The 23,201-nt window shown below is 35.7% G+C and overlaps 1 protein-coding gene across 5 annotated transcripts in view; it reads right to left on the bottom strand.

Moving 5' to 3' along the window:
• Khdrbs2 (KH RNA binding domain containing, signal transduction associated 2) overlaps nt 1–23,201 on the bottom strand; it is a 505,791-nt gene that overhangs the window by 24,635 nt on the left and 457,955 nt on the right. For 3 of the 5 annotated variants that reach the window (XR_004117844.1, XR_004117845.1, XR_004117846.1), the window contains 3 exons: nt 12,571–12,742; nt 10,538–10,593; nt 5,841–5,984 (listed from right to left, as the gene is read on the bottom strand). Coding sequence is in view for 2 of the 5 variants with exons in the window: in XM_031367080.1 (XP_031222940.1) it covers nt 12,645–12,742 (98 nt within the window). In the remaining 3 variants the exon portion in view is untranslated. Of the gene's footprint in view, nt 1–5,840; nt 5,985–10,537; nt 10,594–11,617; nt 12,743–23,201 lie in introns of those variants that run through there. The other 2 variants (XM_031367080.1, XM_031367081.1) reach the window with 1 other exon arrangement.

The raw sequence follows: 23,201 nt of genomic DNA, 5'->3' as shown, positions 1-23,201 counted from the left end.
AAGTACCTATTTCCAATGCAGAAATGAAATTTCTCCTGGAGTCTGAGAAAACTCTTACATATTTTGATTTTGCAACAGAAAAGGTATCAAGGCATCTGCTCACACTAATACAGCAGAATGACAAGGTTAATTTTCTTAGAGAGAAGATGTTTTACATCAAGTCCCAACACGCAGAACTCAGGTGAGTCTTTTTTTTTCCGAACAAACCTTTTAATTTTGTCTTGTTTTATTTTTTTATTTTTAAAAGAGAAAAAAAGTTTAAAAAAAAGTGTCTTGCAGGCCAGTGTGACAGTTCAGTGGGTAAAGGTGCTCATTGCCAAGTCTGATGGCCTATGTTCGATCTCCTGGCCACACATGATGGAAGGACAGAACAGACTTCTGAAATTTGTCCTCTGTCTCCAAATGCATGAAGTTGCTTGTCCTCCTTCATCCTCAAATAAATAAATAATTCTAATACAATTGAAAAAATATACTATTTTTTTTCATAGGAGCCCTTCTTGAATTAATGCCTTTGCTTGTTCCTAGTGAGATAAACACTATGAGAAAGCAGTTTGGTGGGAAAAGGATTTATTTAAGGTTATGGTTTATAGTCCATCATGGAGGGAGGCCCGAGCAGGAACCTGGAGGCAAGGACTGAGTCAGAGGCCATAGATGAATGCTTCTTACTGGCTTGTTCCTCATGGCTTGCTCAGCCTGCTTTCTTATATTGTCCAGTAATAGCATTGTCCATAGTAATATGGCCACTCCACATTAGCCAATAATCAAGTAAATGCCCCACAAACTTATCCACAGGCTATTTTAATGGAGGCAATGCCTCCATTGAGATTTCCTCTTCCCATATGTCTAGGTTGTTGGCAAAAACCAACTAAGACACTCTGTAGACATTGGCCACATTGGACTCTGCATTATCTTAGGAGTATTTTTAAGTATTAAGCCCTACATTTGTAAATATATACATGTAAATGTAATGCCATATAAAACATTAGCATTTTATATACAAATAAAAATGATAATTTGTTGAAGTCATAGATACCACATGCAGAATATAAGACATAAAATAATTAGAGGCAAAGCATTAAGTTATCTATTTAGTATTCATTTGATAACTGCTTTTTATCAGGCTCAGCTAGTATCCTACCTTAGATTTTAAAGGCTATACATTTCCCTAGGAGACACTGACTCTTGAAGTGAGAAAAGGTAAAGTCTGGCTGTTCTTTCTGAATTCTTCTTGGAGATATTTAAACAGAAATGTAAGCTTTGATGGAACTCTTCAATATGTGATAGCCGAGGTGTAATCAGCTTAGCAAATAATTCAGCTGTAGAATTTTATGAGACCATGCTTCAATACGTGACCTTCGTTTGCTATTGTTTCCTGGAGTGATTGTGTTGAAATCATACAGTTACCAGTAGAAAACTACCAATTCTGTGAGTCTTTTAAATATCAAGATATTCAAGGACATAAGAGTTAAATACCAGAGAATTGAAGTCCTAGTGACTGGTACCAATTCAACTCACTATGGGATTTTATTTTATAGAAATTAACCTACAATAATATTCTAGGATTCTAGGAGCCAGAGGCATAAAGGACATCACAAAAAAAACCCAACAGAATCAATTAACCGGGGCTCACAGAAGCTCACATAGATTGAATTGACAATTGAGAGTCTGCATGGGTCTAATCTAGGTCCTCGGAAGGTATGTTATGGTTGTGTAGCTTCATCTTCTTGTGAGACTACTAACAGTGGGAGCAGGGGGCTATCTCTGATTTTTTTGATGTTACTCTTTGTGGAATCTTTTACCTCCTACAGGATTACCTCATCCAGCCTTAATATAAGAGAAGGCATCTATATAGTCTTATTGCAACTTGATATGCCATGTTTGGTTGATATCCCTGAAAGGACTGCATTTTCCTCAAGAGAAATAGAGGAGGAGTAGATCTGGGGAAGAATTAGAGTCAAAGCTTCTAGTAACCGTACACTCTACCAAGTTATAGGGGTCTGAAAACATAAATGGAATGATACTATCACTCAAAAATACCAGTGGTATTATTAAAAAACGAAACAAAACAAAACAAAGCAAAACTGTGGTAACTATAGAATCAGTCCTCATAGATTCTGTACTTATTTCTTAAAATAATTGTTTGTGTGTATGAGTGTTTTGCTTATGTATGTCTGTGAACTGTGCATGCTTACCAGTGTCTATGGAGGCTTGAAGAGCTATTGGATCTCTTGAAAAAAAAAACAAAAGAGAGAGAGAGAGAGAGAGAGAGAGAGAGAGAGAGAGAGAGAGAGAGAGAGAGAGAGAGAGAGAGAAACAAATCCAAGTCCTCTGGAAGAGTACTCAGTCCTATTACCTACTGTGTTATCTCTGCAGGTCTAGATGTAATATTTCATATATATATATATATATATGACCAGCCCAAAGTTGTGATGTACAGTACTTGTAATTTTATAAAATCTCAGTTTAATTACCAAAAACTGATAGAAGCTGGCAGCATTTTGTTTTGTTTACTCAATATTGTACACCTAAAAATGTTTTAAAGTTCTAAAGATGTCACAAAAGAAAGTTCAATGATCTAAGAAAGTGGTGGTAAATAATTGTCCTGTGCTGGGATCTCCAGCTACATATAAGCCCTTAATGTCCAGCAGTGTAAGGCCAGCTGAGCTAACATGAGAAATTCAAATCTGGTCTTTAATGACAAGATGCATGTGATGGAGGCTTGACATATCACCTGCTCTGGAGATGGAGGAGAATCTCTCCTCTTCTTTCTCATGTTCTTGCACTTGCAATGGATCTTTATTACATTTCTCTCCAAATTTAGTTTGTTCTTTATTTCTGTGTTCACTTTAACTTGGGTATCTTAACTATAATAAAAGTTAATGCACATTTTAGTTGTGTGTATTATTGAATAGCATAAGGGAAAATAGCTGAAAATTGGATCTTAGTTTGCAAGAATATACATAGACACACCAATACAAAGAAAGCACATCTTCAGTAGAAACTGACCATGATATTGTTTGAGACACACAATTTCCTAGTTCACTTTCATTTTTATTCAAGTTCCTGTAACTTTATTATTACATACCTATATCTACAAGGCTGTATACTTAGCTATATGTAGGTTCTTTCTGGGAACAGGAGGCTGGAAGTCAAGTACAACAATACCTGAAATTTATGTGGTTTTGTGAAAAACTAAATACTTTCAACTGCTACTATGTGTCATACATGAAAGTATTGAGAAAATAAATGAAGCTATTTATAGACCCAGAAACAATAACGTGTTATGTGATCTATTAGTTTACCTGCCATTTTCTTTACATTATTAATATAACAATTATACCAAATTACTGCTGGAATTACATTCACTTTGGCATGTATAACCTATTGATATATCTGTGTATATATCATTTTATAAATTTTTTAGAATATAAATATCTTATACTTTCCATTGTTTACTTGATATATGAGGCTAAAGAATAAATATGATAATGAATATTTCATTACTGTGTATAGCAGTGAATAGTTAATCCACTCTGGTTCCCACTGCATTGCACATATGCTACACCTGCCCAAGAGCTCTCTGGATTCGCAAATGAAACACACACACACACACACACACACACACACACACACACACCCCATCTAATTTTGGTACGCCTTGACTAGCTCAATGATTGGGCACTTCTAAACTTCCCTGTGGCTAGCACACACTTCTCTCTGGTATTCCTGCCTTAATAGCTTCTAAATCTGTATTTTATCTTGCTTCCCTGTTATTTTCTGGGCAGGCTCACACCAAAGGGCTGCATTTCCTTTCCACCTACATTGTTGGATGGTTTCTCTTCTGCTGCTCTTAAATCTGATCTCTCTCCCTCGAAGTCATGGTGATTCTCCTCTCCTTTCCCCTCTCTCCTTTGATCCCTTGCCAAGGGAGAGAGGGAAAAGGACAATCTAAAAGTCCTGCCTCCATCTCCCTGCCCAGCCACTGGCTGTATAGCAATTCTTTATTACCAATCGAAGCCAGCTGGGGGCAGGGACCCTCAGATCTGGAATGCAGGTTTCGGGAGCCAAACTAAGAAAAAGCATTAGAGCCAGGCAGTGGTGGCGCACGCCTTTAATCCCAGCACTTGGGAGGCAGAGGCAGGTGGATTTCTGAGTTGAAGGCCAGCCTGGTCTACAGAGTGAGTTCCAGGATAGCCAGAGCTATACAGGAAACCCTGTCTCGAAAATACCAAAAAAAAAAAAAAAAAAAAAAAAAAAAAAAAAAAAAAAAAAAAAAAAAAGAAAAAGCATTAGAACCAATTTCAAACAACCATGTTCTAAGACATATACTAGATGAGTATTAATATTAATATGATTAAAATTATAATATTAATAATAGTATATTAAATATTTCCAGCAGAAAACTGATTTGTATTATAAGCCTTTGTAATAGAATGAAATTTTACTTGCATGCTTGAAACACAGTATGAAGATGTTCTACATTTAGAATTTGTTGCAAGGAGAGAGAACCAATTTTGGAGCCTAGTAGCTAAATTTGGCAGAAAATAATTTACCTGTATCATTTGCCTTCACCTCATAAAAATGTGAACTGTTAATATGACTATTTTACCTATGAAAAAAATGCAGCTGAGAAAACTAAAATAATTTTGTTTACCCTCAAGTTCATTTCTTGTTTCCTAGACAGTTAATACAGCTTTCATCTTTATATACACACTAACCTCAGCACACTCGGTTTTAGATTACTTTGTCCTTCCCAAACTGAAAGTCAGCCCATGTCTAAAAATTTAGGTCCCGTGCATTTAATCCAGTTGTGGTGGTGCAAACCAGTACTCCAAGGACATGTGAGGCTACCAACCTCTGCTTACCAGGAATTTGAGAATAAACGTTCCTTCATAATGTGAATTGCTGCAAACAAATAGAAACACCAAATCTACCCCTCTGGGATGTTTACTATATTTATCTACTAGCAACTTATTTAAGACAAATAACATCTGAAGAATGGAAAAAAGTAATGCAGGTAAAGAAGATAAAAACACAAAGTTTATCTCTAAGAAGTAGTAATATACACTTAGGTTTTATGTTAGCCACTCTGCTTGTCAGCTTTGTTACATGATGTTTAGCAATCATGAGACTGAATGATTAAAAGTAGTGCAAAACAAAATAGAACCCTTCTACAAATTACCCATCCACTGTCAAATCTATCCAGAGACGGTGACTTTTAGTAGTCATTAGGAACAAAAAAATAGACAAATAGTTAATAACTAACTATTCAATCAATTTATACTGAGGTTATCAGTGATTAAAGAATCCAAGAGAAGTTTCTTAGAAGGTAGATATATTTGTTTTTAAAATTTTCTGCACTTGGGGTCCTGAGAGATGGTTCAGCGGTTAAGAGCTGCTCCTTCAGAGGACTCAAGATGAAATTCTAGCAACCAGATATGGCTGTTCACAAACACCTCTGACCCCAGCTCCAGTGAGATATGATACCCTAGGCTTCCATACCTGCACTCACATGCACATATCCACACACACGCATAGACATAACTTAGAAAGTAAACAAAATCTTAAACAAAAAATTGTTCATATATCTGACAGATGTATGTCAAATCTCACTATCACTATCTCACTAGGAAAATGCAAATGAAATTCCCAATGGGCTATTATGAAACTCCAAGAAATAATCCAAGAATGATTATTATCCAAAATAACTCTTGAATCCTTTTGATGGAACAGCCATTTGGAGAAGATATTAAAGTTGATCCCAGACTAAGAGTAAAATTATGATATAGTTCAGCAGTCCCTCTAGTACACAGAGCAAAATGGGTATAATAAAAAAATACCTGCATTTCTATGTTCACTGTAGCTCTATTCATAGTAGTCAAGACATGGAAATATCAAAATGGCCATCAACTGATGAACACAGAAAGTAAATGTAGTCCATACGCATAGCAGAATACTACTCATCCATACAAAGGTAAGGAATCCTGTCATTTGAAACAACATGAATAGAGTTAGAAATTTTAGTATTAAGTGAAATAAGACAGGCATAGAAAACCACGTGTAAAATGTAAAAATTTTGATCTCATAGAAGCTGAGAGTTGAATTAAGCTAAGAAAGGGTTGGGGAAAACCAACACATACCCTTATAGGAGTAAGCTTGGGTCTTACTGTTCAGGAGAGTGACAACAAACAATGGCAAAGCTCTTGTGTATTTGTAAAAGCTGGCAGAATGGCTTTTCATGTTTTTACCCCAAGACAAGGTATTTGAGCAGATACATGAGTTTGATCTGATTTAAACATTGCACAACTTAACACATATTGATTCATTATAGGATACCTCACTAATATGTAAAAAATTTACATTTTTATGTTGTGGTTAGAATAAATTTAAATAGAAAGCTATAATGAAAGTTGGCAAACAATCTAACAAACCTTATTCCAAAGAAGAGAACTTGAGCTTCTCTTTTCTCCTCTTATTATGTTATTAAGGAAATGATGGGAGACATTGTGAAGGGGGTGTCCTCATAGTCATAGAGGATGTGAACATCATACTGCCACAGAGGCAGGCTATGGGGTTACAGTATAGGGAATGCAGTGTTCCTATGTGAGGGACACAGAGTGAGGGAGGGAAGAGAGAAGATGGCAGGAAGCTTGCATTTAGTGAGGAATCTCTCTCAAGAAAGATTCTGAGCAAAGGAGCCATCTGTCTCCAAGTCTCTCCTACAAGTAAATGAATATTTCGTCATATACCATATACTACTGTGAAGTGAGAGACATGGTGAATCAGAAACATGAGATATTATTGATATGTAGTTGGCTAATGAAGTTTAAGGGAATCTTTGCTCTTTCTCTCTTCTCTATTCCTCTCCTCTACTACCCTCCCACCCTCTATTCTCCTCTCTCTTCTCTTCCCACCCCTTCTCTCTGCTCCTCTTCAATTCTTCCCTCTCCTTCTTTCCTTCTCCTTTTCCTCTGTCTGTGTGTGTAAATATAAACCCAAACCTCATAAGATGTATAGTGTGTATGAATCAGGCATCCCATTTTTTTCTCAGTTCCTCTCCTTACCAAGTACAAAAGGCCCAGATGTAAAATGTATACTAAATATAGTGACCTTTTCTCTCTCATGGTAAACAATCTATCAAGAAAAAATTGATATATTCTGCATAAGAATCTAGGAAATTAATCTCCAAGCTAGATGAAGAAGATGAGTGCCTGACAGCCAATGATACCACCGTTTGTTAACTTAGTTATTTATCTGGATGCCAGAATAATCAGAGAAATGTAACATATTAACCTGGCAGCAGGGATTTAAAAAAAATATTCAAGATGGGTTGGCTCCTTCCTTCATTTGAGCACATAACACATGACTGGCTCAGAAAAGTATTCTGTGTTGAAACTGACTCTAATTCTTTAATGGAGTTCTAGTCTGTGGCTGCGGAACAAAAACCCTGCAATGACTTTCATGATCATTTTATCATATGAGAGTTTTCTCATAATGTCAAACAGAACATAGACTATAAATGGAAGCATTCGCTCTACAAAAGGCTACATTCATGCTCTGTGACTAATGTGTGATGCTTTCATCACCATCTTTCAGGGATCGAGTCAGAAATTTTAGAAGAATAATAAGTTTGGGAAAATATCAGAGTAAAAATGCATTTCAAAGTAAAAGAAAAACATTCCAGTGTGTTAAAAATGTATTCATTTTATTGCTAGAATAGAAATTAGGGTAAGTTTGGGGTTTCCAAGTTTCTTCTAAGTTATAACTGTGTACAATTATTTTACTGTATAGAGTTATTATGTGTGTGCGTGTGTGCGTGTGTGTGTGTGTGTGTGTGTGTGTGTGTGTGCATTCGTGTGTGTGTGTGTGTGTGTGTGTGCCAGTGAATGCCTCAGATACACAAGCATCCACAGGGGCCAGAAAAGGGCATTGGATCCCCTGAGCTGGAGTTAGCAGAATCCAAACTTAGATCCTCTGTAAAAGCAGCAAATGTCCTTAACTGCTGAGCCATCTCTCCTGTTCCTTTCCATGTAATTGCTAATAATATAAATTCTCAAACAAAAAAGGGTAAAAATAAAAACTTGTAGGACAGAAAGCTTTTTTTCCCCCATATTCCCTTGTTTTAATTGTTTCTAATTAGCAGTGTGAAGTTAATATCTTCTCTATAGAATGGGGCTACTTTCTTTGCTCCAGTTTTTTAAGAAAATTACAGCTGTTTAATGTCAGTGTTAATGCAAAATTTCTGGTTCTGTGTTTGGCATGTGTACCCAATACAAAAAGTTCACATCATGCTTACTGTTATTATACTTAATGTTCTACTTTTAAACCAATTATAAATCTATGTGTAATTAATTTTAAATTGCCATACAATTGCATGTTTCCACATATTCACTTAAGTATTTCTACATAAGAAGTAAGCCTTCCCGAGCTAGCAGAAGCAGCAATAACATTTTTAGTGACAGGTGTAACTGCATCAGAATTTGAAATATTTTGCCCACTCAAACTTCTTATGTGTACTCTGTATTCCCATTATAACCACACAGAACCAAACCCTGAATAAGCTTATTTTGCATGAACTCAAAGAGAATGCTATAAAGGGTGTCTTTCCAAGGGCATATGTGGTTTTGAAATCACCAACCCAGGCAAATTTAAATGAACAACCAAAGAAATAAAGACAGTATTTTAAAAATGTATTTCGGAAATGTTGATTTCTTTCATTGAATTAAAAAATCATTTGTATGTGATTTAATATAAACTTAATTTAAAAGTAGTTAGCAATTCATTTGTTATCAAGCTGAGTGGCTTTGGTTCCATTAACAAATGGAAGGTGGATACTACATAAATATTAAAAGAAAGACCTGAAATTAGTGGCAAGGTTCTCAAATGCTAGCAAATTGATTCTATTTAAGCCAAGCTTATATATTATAAGACTTTGTTTAGCAACTATTAGTGGGCACAAAACTTTCTTAATTACTAATGTTGTTTTTATTTAAAATACTTTGTTAAGAGTTCAAATTTGGTGTTTTAGTGAGTTCTCCTTTGTCATGGGATTATCAGTGTGCCAATGGAAACATCATTGTCTGAAGAAATCCACAGGAAGTTCATGCAGATCTTCAGAATGTATGCAAATAAAATGCACAAGGGTTGATTTAAAGTGTACCATGAGAATTTCATGAGGTGCATGAAGTGGTGTCAGACATATTTAGGAGGCAAAATTGACTTGAATTCTTGACAGTAGATAGGATGTTGGCAGTAGAACCTAGCATGGCTCTCTACTGCTCATGGGAGAAGCATCCTGTTTAAAAACACTTTGTGAAAGGTTGTCACTTGAAACTAGGAGAATTTCATCACTCCATCTCCAGAGAATCCCACTGTATTTATTTCCAATTATTTGAAGAGTTGGTAAATTATCCAGTAAGCATATCTGATATATATAAATATCATATATATAACTTACATATAAATATATATATAAAACTTACTTGTATATATATATATATGTACACACACATATGTTTGTGTATGTGTGTGCATGTGTGTATGTGTGTGCATTTTCATATTTTAAAGTTTGATTTCATACTGCTCTGTCATTTCTTCCAGGTAGGAAAAAAATAATCCTGACTATGGATTTTAGGTATTTTAGGTCATGAGTTCCTGTATAACTCAAGGGATTTTTTCCTTCTTTTTATTTTGTGGTCTTAGTTCAAGTCTTGTAGGCTTCAGGGACTAATTTTTCTCTCTTTTCCACCTGGTTGCATCCACTGACATTTCTTCATCCTGGTCAGCATTGATCCCTGTCTTTCTGCAGAAGGCTGGCAGGTATATAAAGCTCCCCCAAATAGCCTGACCCTTTCTCCCTCTAATAAGCCAGGGGAACATTCTACAACTTCTTCCATGGGCAGTGGGTGAGTCCTAATGGCATGCAAGAGGTTCTGAGTTTATACCTTATATAAATTTGCATATAACTTATATAACTTCCATAAACTTATATAAGTTTCCAAACTTATGTGGGCCTTGTATTGAATACATGGGAGCCAGACTAGTTCATATGTCCCCAAGGACCATCAGGTTATTATAATGAACCTTAATTAGAACTGTCATATCGAACAGTTACGCATGATGGCCAGGTTTCTTTCATTGCACTGTCACATCCTGCTGTCCATGTTGCTGAAAGAAGCGGGGTGCCTGAACCTCAGCTGCCTCCATTCGCTTTATAAAAACACTCACAGTGTTAATTGTAATTAACTTCTGATTTTTTCCCTCTGTAACTCTGAACATTTGAGGCTACAAAGGATCTGTGCCTGTACCCCAGAGAGTGTTCTGTAGCAATTTGAACAATTTTAATTTGGAGAAACTATCATACACTAAGACGTGCTTAGTAACTGCAAGTAGCTCCTTGCTGCTTTTAGCTGGTTTTCCTGCAGATTTTTTTCAGTATCCCCCAAACTGGCATTTAGAGTTTTATTCTGCTACTATAGCTTCCTGTTGCTCCATACTTTGGTGAAGATTATGTCAAAGATGACAGAACTCAGCCTACCTGCATCCCCTTTAGTCCAGCATATCTGCTACCATTTATGTGCTCATTGTGCGGACCTGGAATAGTAAGAAAGAATAGAAAATGGAAACATAACTGAGCAGCATTTTTAAAGAGGAAAATGTTTACAATTTTAAGTGAGGACAAACACACACACTTCATAAAACTATTAGCATGCAACTCCAGCTGCAGAAACTAAACAGCAAAATGCCTCAGCTGAGAAGCAGCAAAAAAAGTAAACCAATCACATTGACAAAAAGCCACCATAAACAAAAAAAAACTATGTTCAAAAGAGGAACGGGTTTGGTTTCTATCCCTACTATCAAGTTTTCTGCTTTCTTCGTCTCCATCAAAATTTAGCTTAAGGTTTGGTGTTAGCAAGAGTTGCATTACTGTTATTGCTAATTTTAGTTCTGTTTATTACCTTGAGGGTTATAGATTGTAAAATCATTTTGCTGCCTCTAGTTAATTTTAATTAGTTGTTTTAAAAGCCTGTAGACCTATTTGTTATATATATATTTTTTGTAGGTTTACTTTTTTAACTATAAGGAACTTAATAACTGAGAAGATTTAACATTACTGCTGCATAGGCAAACTTACAGAGTTACTATTAATGTTACCTGTTTAACGTTTAGTCATCCTGTGAGTCCTGCGACACATTTCCTTAATAATCATCAGCCATCAAGTCTGATAGTCTCAAAAGAAATATCAGCCCTCTAAACTGCCTTCAAGGGCGGTGATATTTAGCACTGAAAATTACAAATAAAGTGTTTTGAGGTTGAGTAGCAACATCTAGCCATTGACACTGATGATTTCTTGGTCAAACAAACTGTTATAAACTACGCGAATGAAGTCCACACACTCCTTTGAGTGAAAACAATAATGTGAATCTACGCAACGCTTACATGTTGGATGGGATATTTAAATGTGCGGGGAAACTCAAAGGTTGAAGAACTAGGCATTTAGACAGTGGTAAGTGGTAATCTTACCTCTTTATACTCCATTACTCTTTCTCACACGAGAGACATGCTAGTGCAAACAAGTCAATCAGAATTTGTGTTTAGCAAGATAAAGCTTAGAGGATAGTTTAAAATCCATTTATTATTCTAAATCCATTTCTTCCATTAACATGTTATACATTAGTGTTTACTAACCATGATTCATGTCACAGTTTAGTTTGTTAACTTTTAAATTATTTAACAACCATAAGTTATTGATACATTTTTTAAGTATTACACAGATATCTTAAAACAGGCTTGGGTTCATTTTTGTAATTTTTAAATAGAAAACATTTTAGGCATCTCTTGAAAAAGAAATAAAGCAGGCATTTAAAGTTAGAAAACAAGTAATTCCAAATTTAGTTTTTACAAAAGCCTTCAGCTTTATTGACAAATTATGGCAAACATATTTGACAAATTGTGGTTCCTATTTAGAGAAGCTTGCACATGGAACTCCATGTGTGTTTTTTTCTTTTTTCTTTTTTTAACAAATACAGGTTAAAACACTGAACAAATTCAGTTAGCTACATACATACAGTAGCTGCTTATTTTCAACCCCATTAAAACAGCATTTAAAAATTAAATTTACAACTTAATATTGAACATCTCCATCTGACTAACATAGATTAAAAGACAGGTTAAAACATCTTATCTACAACTTTATTATCAGCTAGTTCAAAAATCATATTACAGTCTTTTAACAACCCTAAACAAAGGTTCTGCTAGTTGGTTGAGACTCAAAAATCTAACAGATTCATGCTCTTTCTTACAAAAGAAAAAGGAAAAGGAAACTAAAAAAAGAAAAGAGAAGAGAGGTTTACACACAACGATTAAAAAAACAATCAAGAGAATATCAACCTACAGAATGGTTTATAAAGTATGCTTGCCAATGTCTTTTTTTTTTCAGTCTGTTTTGTAAAATAATACTAATGTCCACATCACATTAACAGTATAAGGGAATACAAGAAATAGTGGGAGCAATTATGAGCAGTTATCCCTAGAATAGAAAAAACAAACAAACAAAAAAAGGACTATTACTTGTCTTGTTGCTGTTTATGTGGAGACCACAGGCTATGAATTGTCTTTGAGGAGGTCACAGATGAAGAGGACCTTCAATATCTACCATAGGGGTGTTCCCTGTATCCCCCTCTGGCTGACCTTGGTGGTGGTGCCTTCAGGCTGGAGCGAGTTGTGGCCCATTCTTCTGGTGCTATGAGTAAGAGAAAGATAGTAACAGACACATGACTTCACAAGTTCAGGTAAAGAAAGCCATTCAAGAAACAGTGGTTTGCTAACAAAAAGATAGTAGAATGAGCTCAGTGATGAGAGCCAAAGCCTAGTTCTGCTTCAGAAGGTGAGACTGTGCAAGTGTAGTTAGTGTGTGTGATAGTTATTTGATATAAACTTTGCTGGTATTTGCCAAAGAAGACAAAATCAAACTAGTAAGATAAACGCACCATTTGCTATGCACTACAATTCAATGCTACTGCATTGCAAGAAGTGTTTAAACATAATCTTGTCATTTAATCTTTCAATGCAACTTCCAAAGCAAAGTCCACATAGTAAACCAGTGGTTCTCAGCTCTTGATTATTGTGAGAATCAAAGAGGACTCAGGGTAAAACGAAACAAAACAAAATGTCTATTCTCTGTCCCATAAACTAATTAATTGAAATGCTTTGCGATGCAGGATCTATGTGTTGTATCTTTTCTCTACTTTGCGATGCAGGATCTATGTGTTGTATCTTTTTTCTGCCTCCCTTTTGGTTCAGAGTTAAAATCTATGTTAAACTTCAGATGACAAAATAAGAGATGAACAAGGTACAGAGCAGAGAAAGTTGATGTACGGAAGTATGTACCGAAAGATTTCTCAAATCCCTTTCTTGTAAGCTACTTGGAAAATAAGATAGTTCTTAAAAGGCTAGAACAGTTTATAACCTGTCAGTGTTATAAAACTTAGCTTACCCCTCCAAAGAAGAACCCAAAAATAAAATGCCAGCCAAGTATTTGTGGGAAACAGAGATTGTAAAGTCTGTGTTCCCAGAAAAGGAACCAACTCTTCCTCCCCATAGCATAAAGGTGGATTCATGGTGACAATCCATGTGATTCCAGAAACTAGCTTACTAGGTCCATTACTTAGAATTTACATATTCATAGACAGACAGAAGATGTGGAAAGGCAACTCTCAGTAAGAAAAACACATTAATAAAATGATAGACACAGAATTATACTGAAAATATACACTGGAGGATCTTCACTGAGGGTAACTGAGATAGTCCCTCTGCCCTGTGGTACTTCTTGTAATAGGTTTTAAAAAGTATCTAACGCAGGATATTAAAATTAAAATTTAAATTTCAGCATAAGATAACTTTCAACTTATAAAAATAATCAAACATATATCAATGTTAGAAAAAAGACTGCATTTAAGTAGATAAATGTTTCTGAGACTCATGGCATCATTATGACAAATGATATTCATGATCAAAAGACTCTGTGTTCACTCTTTAAGAGTGTGGTGGTTTGAATGAGATGTGCCTCCTCCTCTCAGACATTTGAATCCTTGACTGACAGGTAGTGGTTCTGTTTGAAAAGGTTGAGGAGATGTAGCTGGTGGTAGTTTTAACTGTGAGACAACTTTGCATGCAGTGCATTATCTTTAAATATTGCAACATGTTTCACAAGACATATTCATTTGTATCTCTGTTTAAATTAGTACAATGCTTTTCCTCCTTGCTTCAAGCTAGGACAATGACTAATACTATTAGCTTATAATAACTGAAACTATGAAGTCAAGCAAGCATCAAATATGAATTCCTACTCAGCAAGCGCAAGTTTGTGATTTTCCAAGATTCCTTATCACTGAGAGGAAACCAAGGATTTATGTTCTTAATCGGGTCCTTGCTTCTGCTTCATCATAATCAATAACAGCTGTGAATCAAGGTTTAGAGAATTGTTATTCTGTTTGTGTCCAGTTTCCTTCCTCACTGTCTTTATCATGATGGCCATGTTTTGTGCATTTGTCACTTGCATGTGACACATTGTACAATCAGCCACAGTGGAGAAATATGCAGGGCACTGGCATCATGAGCGTTCTCACTGAGTCAGTGTTTCCGATTGTCACTACTGCCTGTGTCTTTAATCTTGCCACAGTGAGTCTCTCACTCTCATTTATATTTACAATCCTATATTTTTAATGCAATTACCAAAGATAGACAGGATACTACAAAGACATCCTAAGCTCAGGCAAGTGTGGAGCTTTCTGGGGCCTAAGAACAGAAACGAGAGTCAGAGGAAGAAGCATAAGGTCCCTTTAGGTAGAGGTTTGGAGAATAACAGAGGAATAAAATTTAGAAGTTTATTTGGAATTTAGCTCCTCCTTTGGGACTTTATTTATTAGACACTACAGTTTTAAAAAACATCTTCAAATTTAGTACAAGGTTTGGATTCATAGTCAATTTTTTTCAGTCCCATGATGTTGTTGCAAGATGTCTCTTAAAAAATCCTTACAGTGAAGCTTGAAATCAGCCCTGTCTCTTTGAAAATAGCAGAGGAAACGCAGTGTGTTCAGTACCAGGGGACTGCTTTATGAAAAACACTGGTTAGGTTATGGCTATAAAATAAGTGAATAACAAAAATTACTTTTCAGAGAGGTCACATGTACATTTATGTCACACTGAAATAACTAGAATAGGATAAATTTGTAAAATATGAAGTAAATTCATATTTATTTATCAATAACAAAGTGCATCAAATCTCCTATGCATCAGTTGTTATCCCATGTTATGATGATGGACACAGTCAAGGAAAACTCAGAGAAAAGCATGTGTAAAATTTCATGGATCACAGCACCTTCTTAAGTTGTCTTTTGGGAAAATATTCAGAGAAGTGGTGAGGAGGGAGCCACTAACTTTCATCATTTAGCTGAAGGTAGACTAAACTCAAGTGACCATCTGGAAGAAGAAAAGGTTTTCTGAGCAAATCTAGAAATCTATTATGAACTCAGGTCGTATTTAACCTAGCTCAGGTTATTCTTTCTAGTTAATTGTCTTGTATTATTTGAACTTATTTATTTCTAAAATGACTTCTAAGTTTTATTAGGGAAGGAACTTTGTAGAGTGGCAAACACATAGTAAAACAACATAAATATAAAGTAAGTCAACAGGGTTATTAAACAAGGGAGGAGTTTTTCAATGACTTATGCAGAATAAAACAAGCATAGACACTGCTAACAACTTGAGTTGTGTGTGTGTATATGTATATTTCTTTTTAAAGTTATTCTTTTCATTGTTGTGAGTGAGTAACGTATGACCTCATAACTTGAGCTTCCCAGAATGCCTGGGGTTCATGTCAATCACTTGAGAGTCAGTTTCTTTGAGGAGTGCTATACTTCCTTTGGAGTATAAGTCAACCAGGTTATGCCTTCTGTGCTCTGAGTGTTCCTCAAATGACCTGCACTTTCTCCATCTCAAAGGCTCTGCTCAGCAGATTCAGGCCCATTAAACCTCATGCAGATTGTAATGTGCTTGCATTTCTGCAGTGAAACTAGATACTTTGGGGAGCACTTATGGTAGGAAAAAAGATTAGATGATTTTTAAAATTGCAAAAAATAAAGTCCTAGATATTTTAAACATTTAGGTTCTTAGTGAGGATGAAACACAGGGACTAGCAACCACTTTTTAAAAATCTGGTGTTATTAAAGCTAAATGGAAGAGTAACATTTTAGAATTTGGGTTTTAGGAGGTAGATCTAAAACATCATAATCATTTTGAACCAGTTCAAAAAAAGATGTCATGGAGACATTTTATTATGAAGGCTAAGCTAATGTGTCCATGCATGGATCATTCTCCATACATCTTTGCATTCCTGGAACTCACAAAAGAATCTCAGAAGAAAGACAGGGACAAAAACTGGAACAGAGACTGAAGGAAAGGCCACCCAGAAACCGACCCACCTAGGGACCTATCCCATTTACGGACACCAGACCCTGATACTTGCTGATGTCAAGAAATGCTTACTGACAAAGCCTGGTTTGGTTGTTCTCTAAGAGTCTCTGCCAGAGCCTGACCAATACTGATGAGGAAGCTGGCAGCCAACCATTGGACTGGGCATGGGAACCCCAATGGAAGAGCTAGGAAAAGGACTGACGGAGCTGAAGGGGATTGAAATCTCATAGGAAGAACATCTACTAACTGGACTACCAGAGCTGCCATAGACTAAATCACCAACCAAAGAGTATACATTGAGGGATCCATGTTTTTAGATACATGTATAGCAGAGGATGGCCTTGTCTGACATTAGTGAGAGGGGAGGCTCTTGGTACTGTGGAGGCTTGATACCCTATCGTAGGGTGATGATAGAGTGGTGAGGCAGGATTGGGTGAATGGGTGGAGGCAAAGGGGAGGCAAAGAGGAGGTGGGAGAGGTGGGATAGGATAGGGGGGTATGGAGGGGAAACCAGGAAGGGGGATAACATTCAAGATGTAAACAAATAAAATGATCAATAAAAAAAAAGAATATCAGAAGAGAAAAGTGGTTTTAACCCACCATAAAGAATGGCTCCTCATACTGCTCATTCGTGTTATGTTGAAGATCAATATGTGAAATTCATAACTAATGTGAGGATTGTGGTTTGAATATGAAGTGTCCTTTCCAGTGCAATGTTGATAGAAGCTTGCTGGCAAGGGCTTCTGCAACTTGCCAGGTTCCAGAGCTTTACATTCATCACCAGACTAACCCACAAATGTTGTCATAGCTGAATGTGCCCTAGGAAATAAGTTAGTGAGAGCACCCCCAGAGAGATAAATCCTTCCATCAGCCCCTTCCTGTTTTTCCATCTCTCTGTCTGTCTCCATTCACTCTACCATCTACTTCTGCCATGATCTTCCTCAACCCAGGAGCACAAACGAACCTTTCCTCCTCTAAATGCTTCTTTTTATGTTTTCACCCCTGGAAGACACTAAGCTAGCAGCGAACATAAACTGATCTCCTTTGTCAAATTCTGCTTAGTGTATTAGGAATATGACTCATAACAGCATGGCTGTGTGGCTGAGTAAGACTTTCCCAGAGTGTAAAGCATTTTATACAAAGCTCCTCACAAATAGACACCGGGAAGTTGTTTCCAGAGCTTTTCCACAGGCTATGTTAAGATGAGAGGTTTTGTCATTTTTTTTGTAATTCATTACCATGCCACTCTCTGAGCATCAAGTAGTCTTATAGTGTCATAAGCCATCTTCACAGTTTTCCTACAGGTAAAAATCCTCTAAATCATGAGCGAAGTGTAGATCAGGGCTGAGTCGGGGGAGATGCAGCTTTCTACATTTGTTGTTTCTGCTGGGGTATGATGTTTTTAAGCAAGTCTTATCTTTTAGTTCAGATTTACCTGAAACTTACTATATAGCTCAAGTTCTCCATGTCAGTGACAGAAGAGTCTGTTTTGACTCACCCCTGTACCACAGAGGACCTAAAGATTTTAGTGAAGTATATTCTCATTGTAGAGTTCAGGTCTCACCACAATAAAAAAAGGAGCCAAAAAGACAACTGAAAAAAAAAAAAGAGTTAACATAACAGAATGTAGAAAATGAAATAGTGAATGATAAGTGAACACAAATATAGAAGCTTGTCTCACTTGAACCTAAACTATATTTTCTTTATTGTCAGAGTCTGAATTCTACCAAAAGCTGAGGCATTTGCCCACAGATTTGAAAAGTACACGAGGACATGAGAAGTGACATAGGGCAGAATCAAATTGTAACGTTTGTAATTCATTGTAATGTTATAATTCTTTTCCTTTAGTTCAGTGAACAGGAAAGGCATGGTCATGTTCCTTCATTGATAAGAAAACTCAACTTCGAGTTGTCTGCTTCCTTCACCTACCATGAGTTTCTAATATAATGCAATGTTTGGTCTCAGAAAGACACCCAACATGGAAGTTAGTAAATGGCTGAAGAAACAATCAGAAAAACCAGGCTTTATCCTCCATGATCTGCTCTAGAGGACTGAATTCCCATGTTCCTGTTTGTTGGTTGCCTCTGAGGTATAAGCACTACTTAAACTTAGCTTACAAGGGAATCATGTAGAGAATATTACTATTTCACCTTGTACCCTAAAGTAGTCTTGAAATCATCAGACCCTCCTACTTCAAACTCATGAATGCTGGGATTACAAGTGTGTGCCACATGTGGTCCAAAGAGCTTTTAAATAATCCTTACCACTACTCTTTGTCTCAAAATGTGTTTGACAAACTGATCAAGGGTGAAAATTAGCTATTTACATAGTTTTTTCTCAGCATACCAAGGTAATCAAAGTTTACAATCTTTAACATAGGCAGAAACAGTTTCCTCGTTTGCCTAAAGCTGTTCAATTAAGAGTGAAATTCAAAGCAAAATTGAGATCTTAAATATAACTAATGTAAAATTACCAAATTTCAATGAAATAATAAGACTCTGGTGGATGTACATGTGCATATATGTGCGTGAGTGTGTGTGTGTGTGTGTGTGTGTGTGTGTGTGTGTGTGTGAGTACATGCTCACCTATAGTATGCAACTTACAGAGATCTGAGAACAGCCTTACAGCATTTGTCCTTCATCTTGTTTGGGATAGGGTCTGTTCATGGTTCAATAAGCCAGTCTAGCTGGCCTGTAAGTAGTTTCCTTTCTTAAGTCTACTTCCCACAATCCTGGAGTAGGAACACTGGGATCACAGGGAATTTTGTGATTGCTACAGTATCCACTTTTCACTCCAATTCTGAAGATCCCAACTCATGTTGACAAGCTTGTGTGTCAAGCACATTAACTCACTGAGCCATTTCCCACCCCTGCCTGTTTAGACTGTGTCATCTCTAAGGGAAATGATATCCATGTATTACCAGGATTACTTGTAAGAGATGTCCACTTAATTGCAATCTCTCAAATAGTAAGAGAGAAATTAGTTTACTCTAAAATTAATTTTATGAGAACTTCAAAATACTTTGGGAACACAATTTCAGTGGGCTGTCTTTCAGTTAAAAATAGACTTTAAAATTTTATATTAAGATGAAATATCTGTGACATTATTCTCGGGAACACATAAACATTTCAATATCAAATCCTAGGACAAACAAATTGTTTGCATATATTATATTTTCAATGACTTTTATATTCTTGGTAGTTTTAGAAAACTCATCCTTTGTAAAATCAATTTCTCAAATGTGTATCTCTATCGACTGTTAAATATAGCAGGTTTTGTTCTTCAATCCCAGGGCTGGCATGAATGCTAGTTGGCTTCATTTTCTTTAGCTGTTGTCACAGATTAATCAATGCAGGCTTATTTTCACACTGGGATAATAATCATCTCGCTCCTCAACACAAAATGAGGATGTTCGTGTTCTGCAATCGACTTGAAGTGCGGCACTCGGGTGCCCTGAATTGAAATACAGCACCAAATTTCTTTATGCTTTCATTCATTTCAAGACTGTATTAATATTATCTTTCTTGGTTTCCACACAGCTGTCATTTACGATGCTACTAACGAATGGATGCATAATTAGCTCTCTAGTTCATACATTAAATACATTTTAATAAACAGCTCTTTCCTCTGAGAAGATAATATTGCTGCCCATTCATAGCTGCCAATCTCAGAGAAAATGAAGAGGGTGTTTCTTATGTGAAGCATTGCATAGCTAAGCCCTGTAATTAAAACACATTCCCATTGAATTATGAGCTATTCAGACATATCCAAGTAATTTTAGTAATTCTGATTTAATTAGAAAATATTTTAGATGTGCAGGGACTGACTAAATTCTTATTAGTCAAATACTCATTCTGTAAAAATCAATTCAGTATGAAAATGTAACAAATTTTAGTTTAATAAGAATGGATCTGATAATACACTAAATGTTACATGATCTTTATAATCAATACATATAAATATTTAGTTATATTTAAATTTTAGTATTACAGTGTTGCAAGGAAACCACATAATATTTAATATTACCTAAAAATATACAGTTTATATTTCCTACTTCAGCAATGAAACCTGGGATGCAAATAGAAAAAAAATTACATCTGATGATAGACAACAGACTGTAAAAAAATGAAGGCCTAGAGTTGGAGTCCCAGCTCTTTGGAAGTTTAACAGGAGAATTATGTGAATCCAGTAGTCTTGAATATGTAACAAGATGTTGCATTCTCAAAAATTATGGAGTAAATCAGTAAACATTCAGTCACCACATGAATACACATATACACACATACAATGACAATAAAAAGTTATGTTAGTAATGTTTATGCTACTTAGCTCAATTTACCCATTCTACAGACTGTAGCCATTTTCAAAATACATACATTCCAAATGTCCACCAACAAACTGAAAACATACTTATAACATATTATGACTCTGAATGAAGTGTTACATGAGAAGCATTGGACATTTACTATTGGTTTCCAACCAACTATGAACATGAACCCTGGAAAGGAGATTCTATTTGTGGATTCACTTTCTGAAGTCCATTCTGTTGCTTACTCACAATTCTCTAGTTCTTTCTCTTATCCTCATGAGGAGATGGAGGCATCTGGGCCAACCTACTGTCAACTCCTCCCATTGCTGATTGGGTAAAGGAGTTAAGAGAAAATCCAAAGTATTGGAGTTTAATATCTGTATCCACCATACAACCAAACCAAACTGTAAGAGAGAGGATATACTAATTCAAATGAGAGCCGGGATGAAACGTATGCTTGAAACAAAAAGTAATTTAAAGACTGTCTATAGTTAATTAACAAACACATATCATTCAAATGGATGATAACGTATGGGAGATATATACAGTTTGACTTGAATGTGCATTAGGTCCTACCTTCTCTTATGTTTGTAAATATTACCATCTTACTTTGTGTTTTTATGTTTTGTTTAAGTAATTGATTGTATCTCTGTGTGTTTCCTGTGATTTTTTTCTTATATTTTAAGGGGGAGGGAAGTCTAATTTGAACACATTGTATTAAAAAGTTATTTTCAATAATAAAATGAAATATCTAGGTGCACGTGTCAGAAGAAAAGAATATTACCATATTACTGCTTCATTACTATAAGATGAACCACGTATCAACAATTATCAACATAATCGTGATAACTCAGTATATAACATCTTATACCAAAATCAGGTTCTCATGATATATATAACTTAATTAGCCTTTGAGATTATGATGTTGAGCCCTTGTATTTCTTGTTATTTTCTCAGCTCTTGTTTTTCCCTACAAAGAAAATGAGTGCATTAGAATCTTTAGAACTTCACTCTCACAATACATGATCAATGTGAAAATACCTTGTTTTGTGATTATGCAAAAAGAATATACTAATTTCAAGTGAACATATCAATAATTAACTATTACAATTCATGCGAAATACATTAAAGTCTATATTTATCATGGTATAATGCTACTGATAGAAAAATGGAAGAAAATACTTTTACCATGATGAAAAAAATCTTGTTTAAATTATCTTTTTAATGTGACATACAAGGCAATAGGTTTCATATGCCATCATCAAGCATGTCTGTTATTGGTCTATTACCTAATCCCTTTCTCATGCCCTTGCTCCCAACCCTTGCTAGCTCCAGTGGTTTCCCCCACTCCTTTATGTACATGTATACTATTACTGTCTTTGCATTTTGTGTATGCTCCATTTAATATCCCTCTTCCCTTCTCATGGTTCCCTTTATAATTATATGACAACACACACACACATACACACACACATATATACACACACATCAGAAAATATGTGGTGCTTGTCCTTGTGAGTTTAGCTTATCTCACTTTGTATAATGACTTCTAATTGCACTCAGATGTCATGATTTCATTTTCCTTTCCAGCTCAATGAAACTTTCCCATGTATAGTTGCGACATTTTTCATTGTTCTGTGATGGCCATCCTGCCTTGTGTTCTTAGCTGCTGTGAGTCTGGCAGCAATAACACTGATGCTCAATTGTCTCTGTAATCAAGAGTCCTTTGGGTATATAGGTCAGAGTGATACAAAATGAGCTACATGGTGGTTCTATTGGCATTTTTCTGAGAAAGCTCTATTATTTTAATAGTGGCTCTATAAGTTAATGCTACCTACCACCAGCAGTGAATAAGGGTTTCACTTTCCCCACATACTTACATCTACTGTCATTTTTTCTTGATGTTATCCATTCTGATGGATGGGATAGAATGTTAAAGTATTTTCAGTTTTCATCTTTCTGATAGCTAAAGATGTCGGTTATTTTTTCAAGTGTTTATTGGCCATTTGTATCTCTTCTTCTGAGAACTGTCTATTCATTTTATTGGTCCATTCCCTGATTGAAGTTTTTTCATTTAGAAACTAGTATTTCATCTCTTCAAAAACCACCCTGAATCACTGAATGAAGCACGTGATTTCATAAAGGGAACATGGGAGCTATTTTCCTCAAACTGATGCATCAAGTGTGAAAAATAATGACTATACTGAAAATCTCAAAATATTTCATGAATAATAATATATCTCCTCATTAGAAAAAAATATAAGGAGATTTGTAGTCTTCCCACTCTGGAATAACACATGTGATAGCCACTTAAACATTTTTAAATGAATAATGCTATCTAACTTTGTACAGCACTATACCAATTTGGAACACTCGTTTTCCAAGTTCTAGGTTCTAAATTCATAAAGTTGTAATTTAG

Source organism: Mastomys coucha, unplaced genomic scaffold, assembly GCF_008632895.1.
Source record: "Mastomys coucha isolate ucsf_1 unplaced genomic scaffold, UCSF_Mcou_1 pScaffold14, whole genome shotgun sequence".
Classification (NCBI taxonomy): Eukaryota; Metazoa; Chordata; class Mammalia; order Rodentia; family Muridae; genus Mastomys; species Mastomys coucha.
This window is presented reverse-complemented; position numbering and strand designations above follow the sequence as displayed.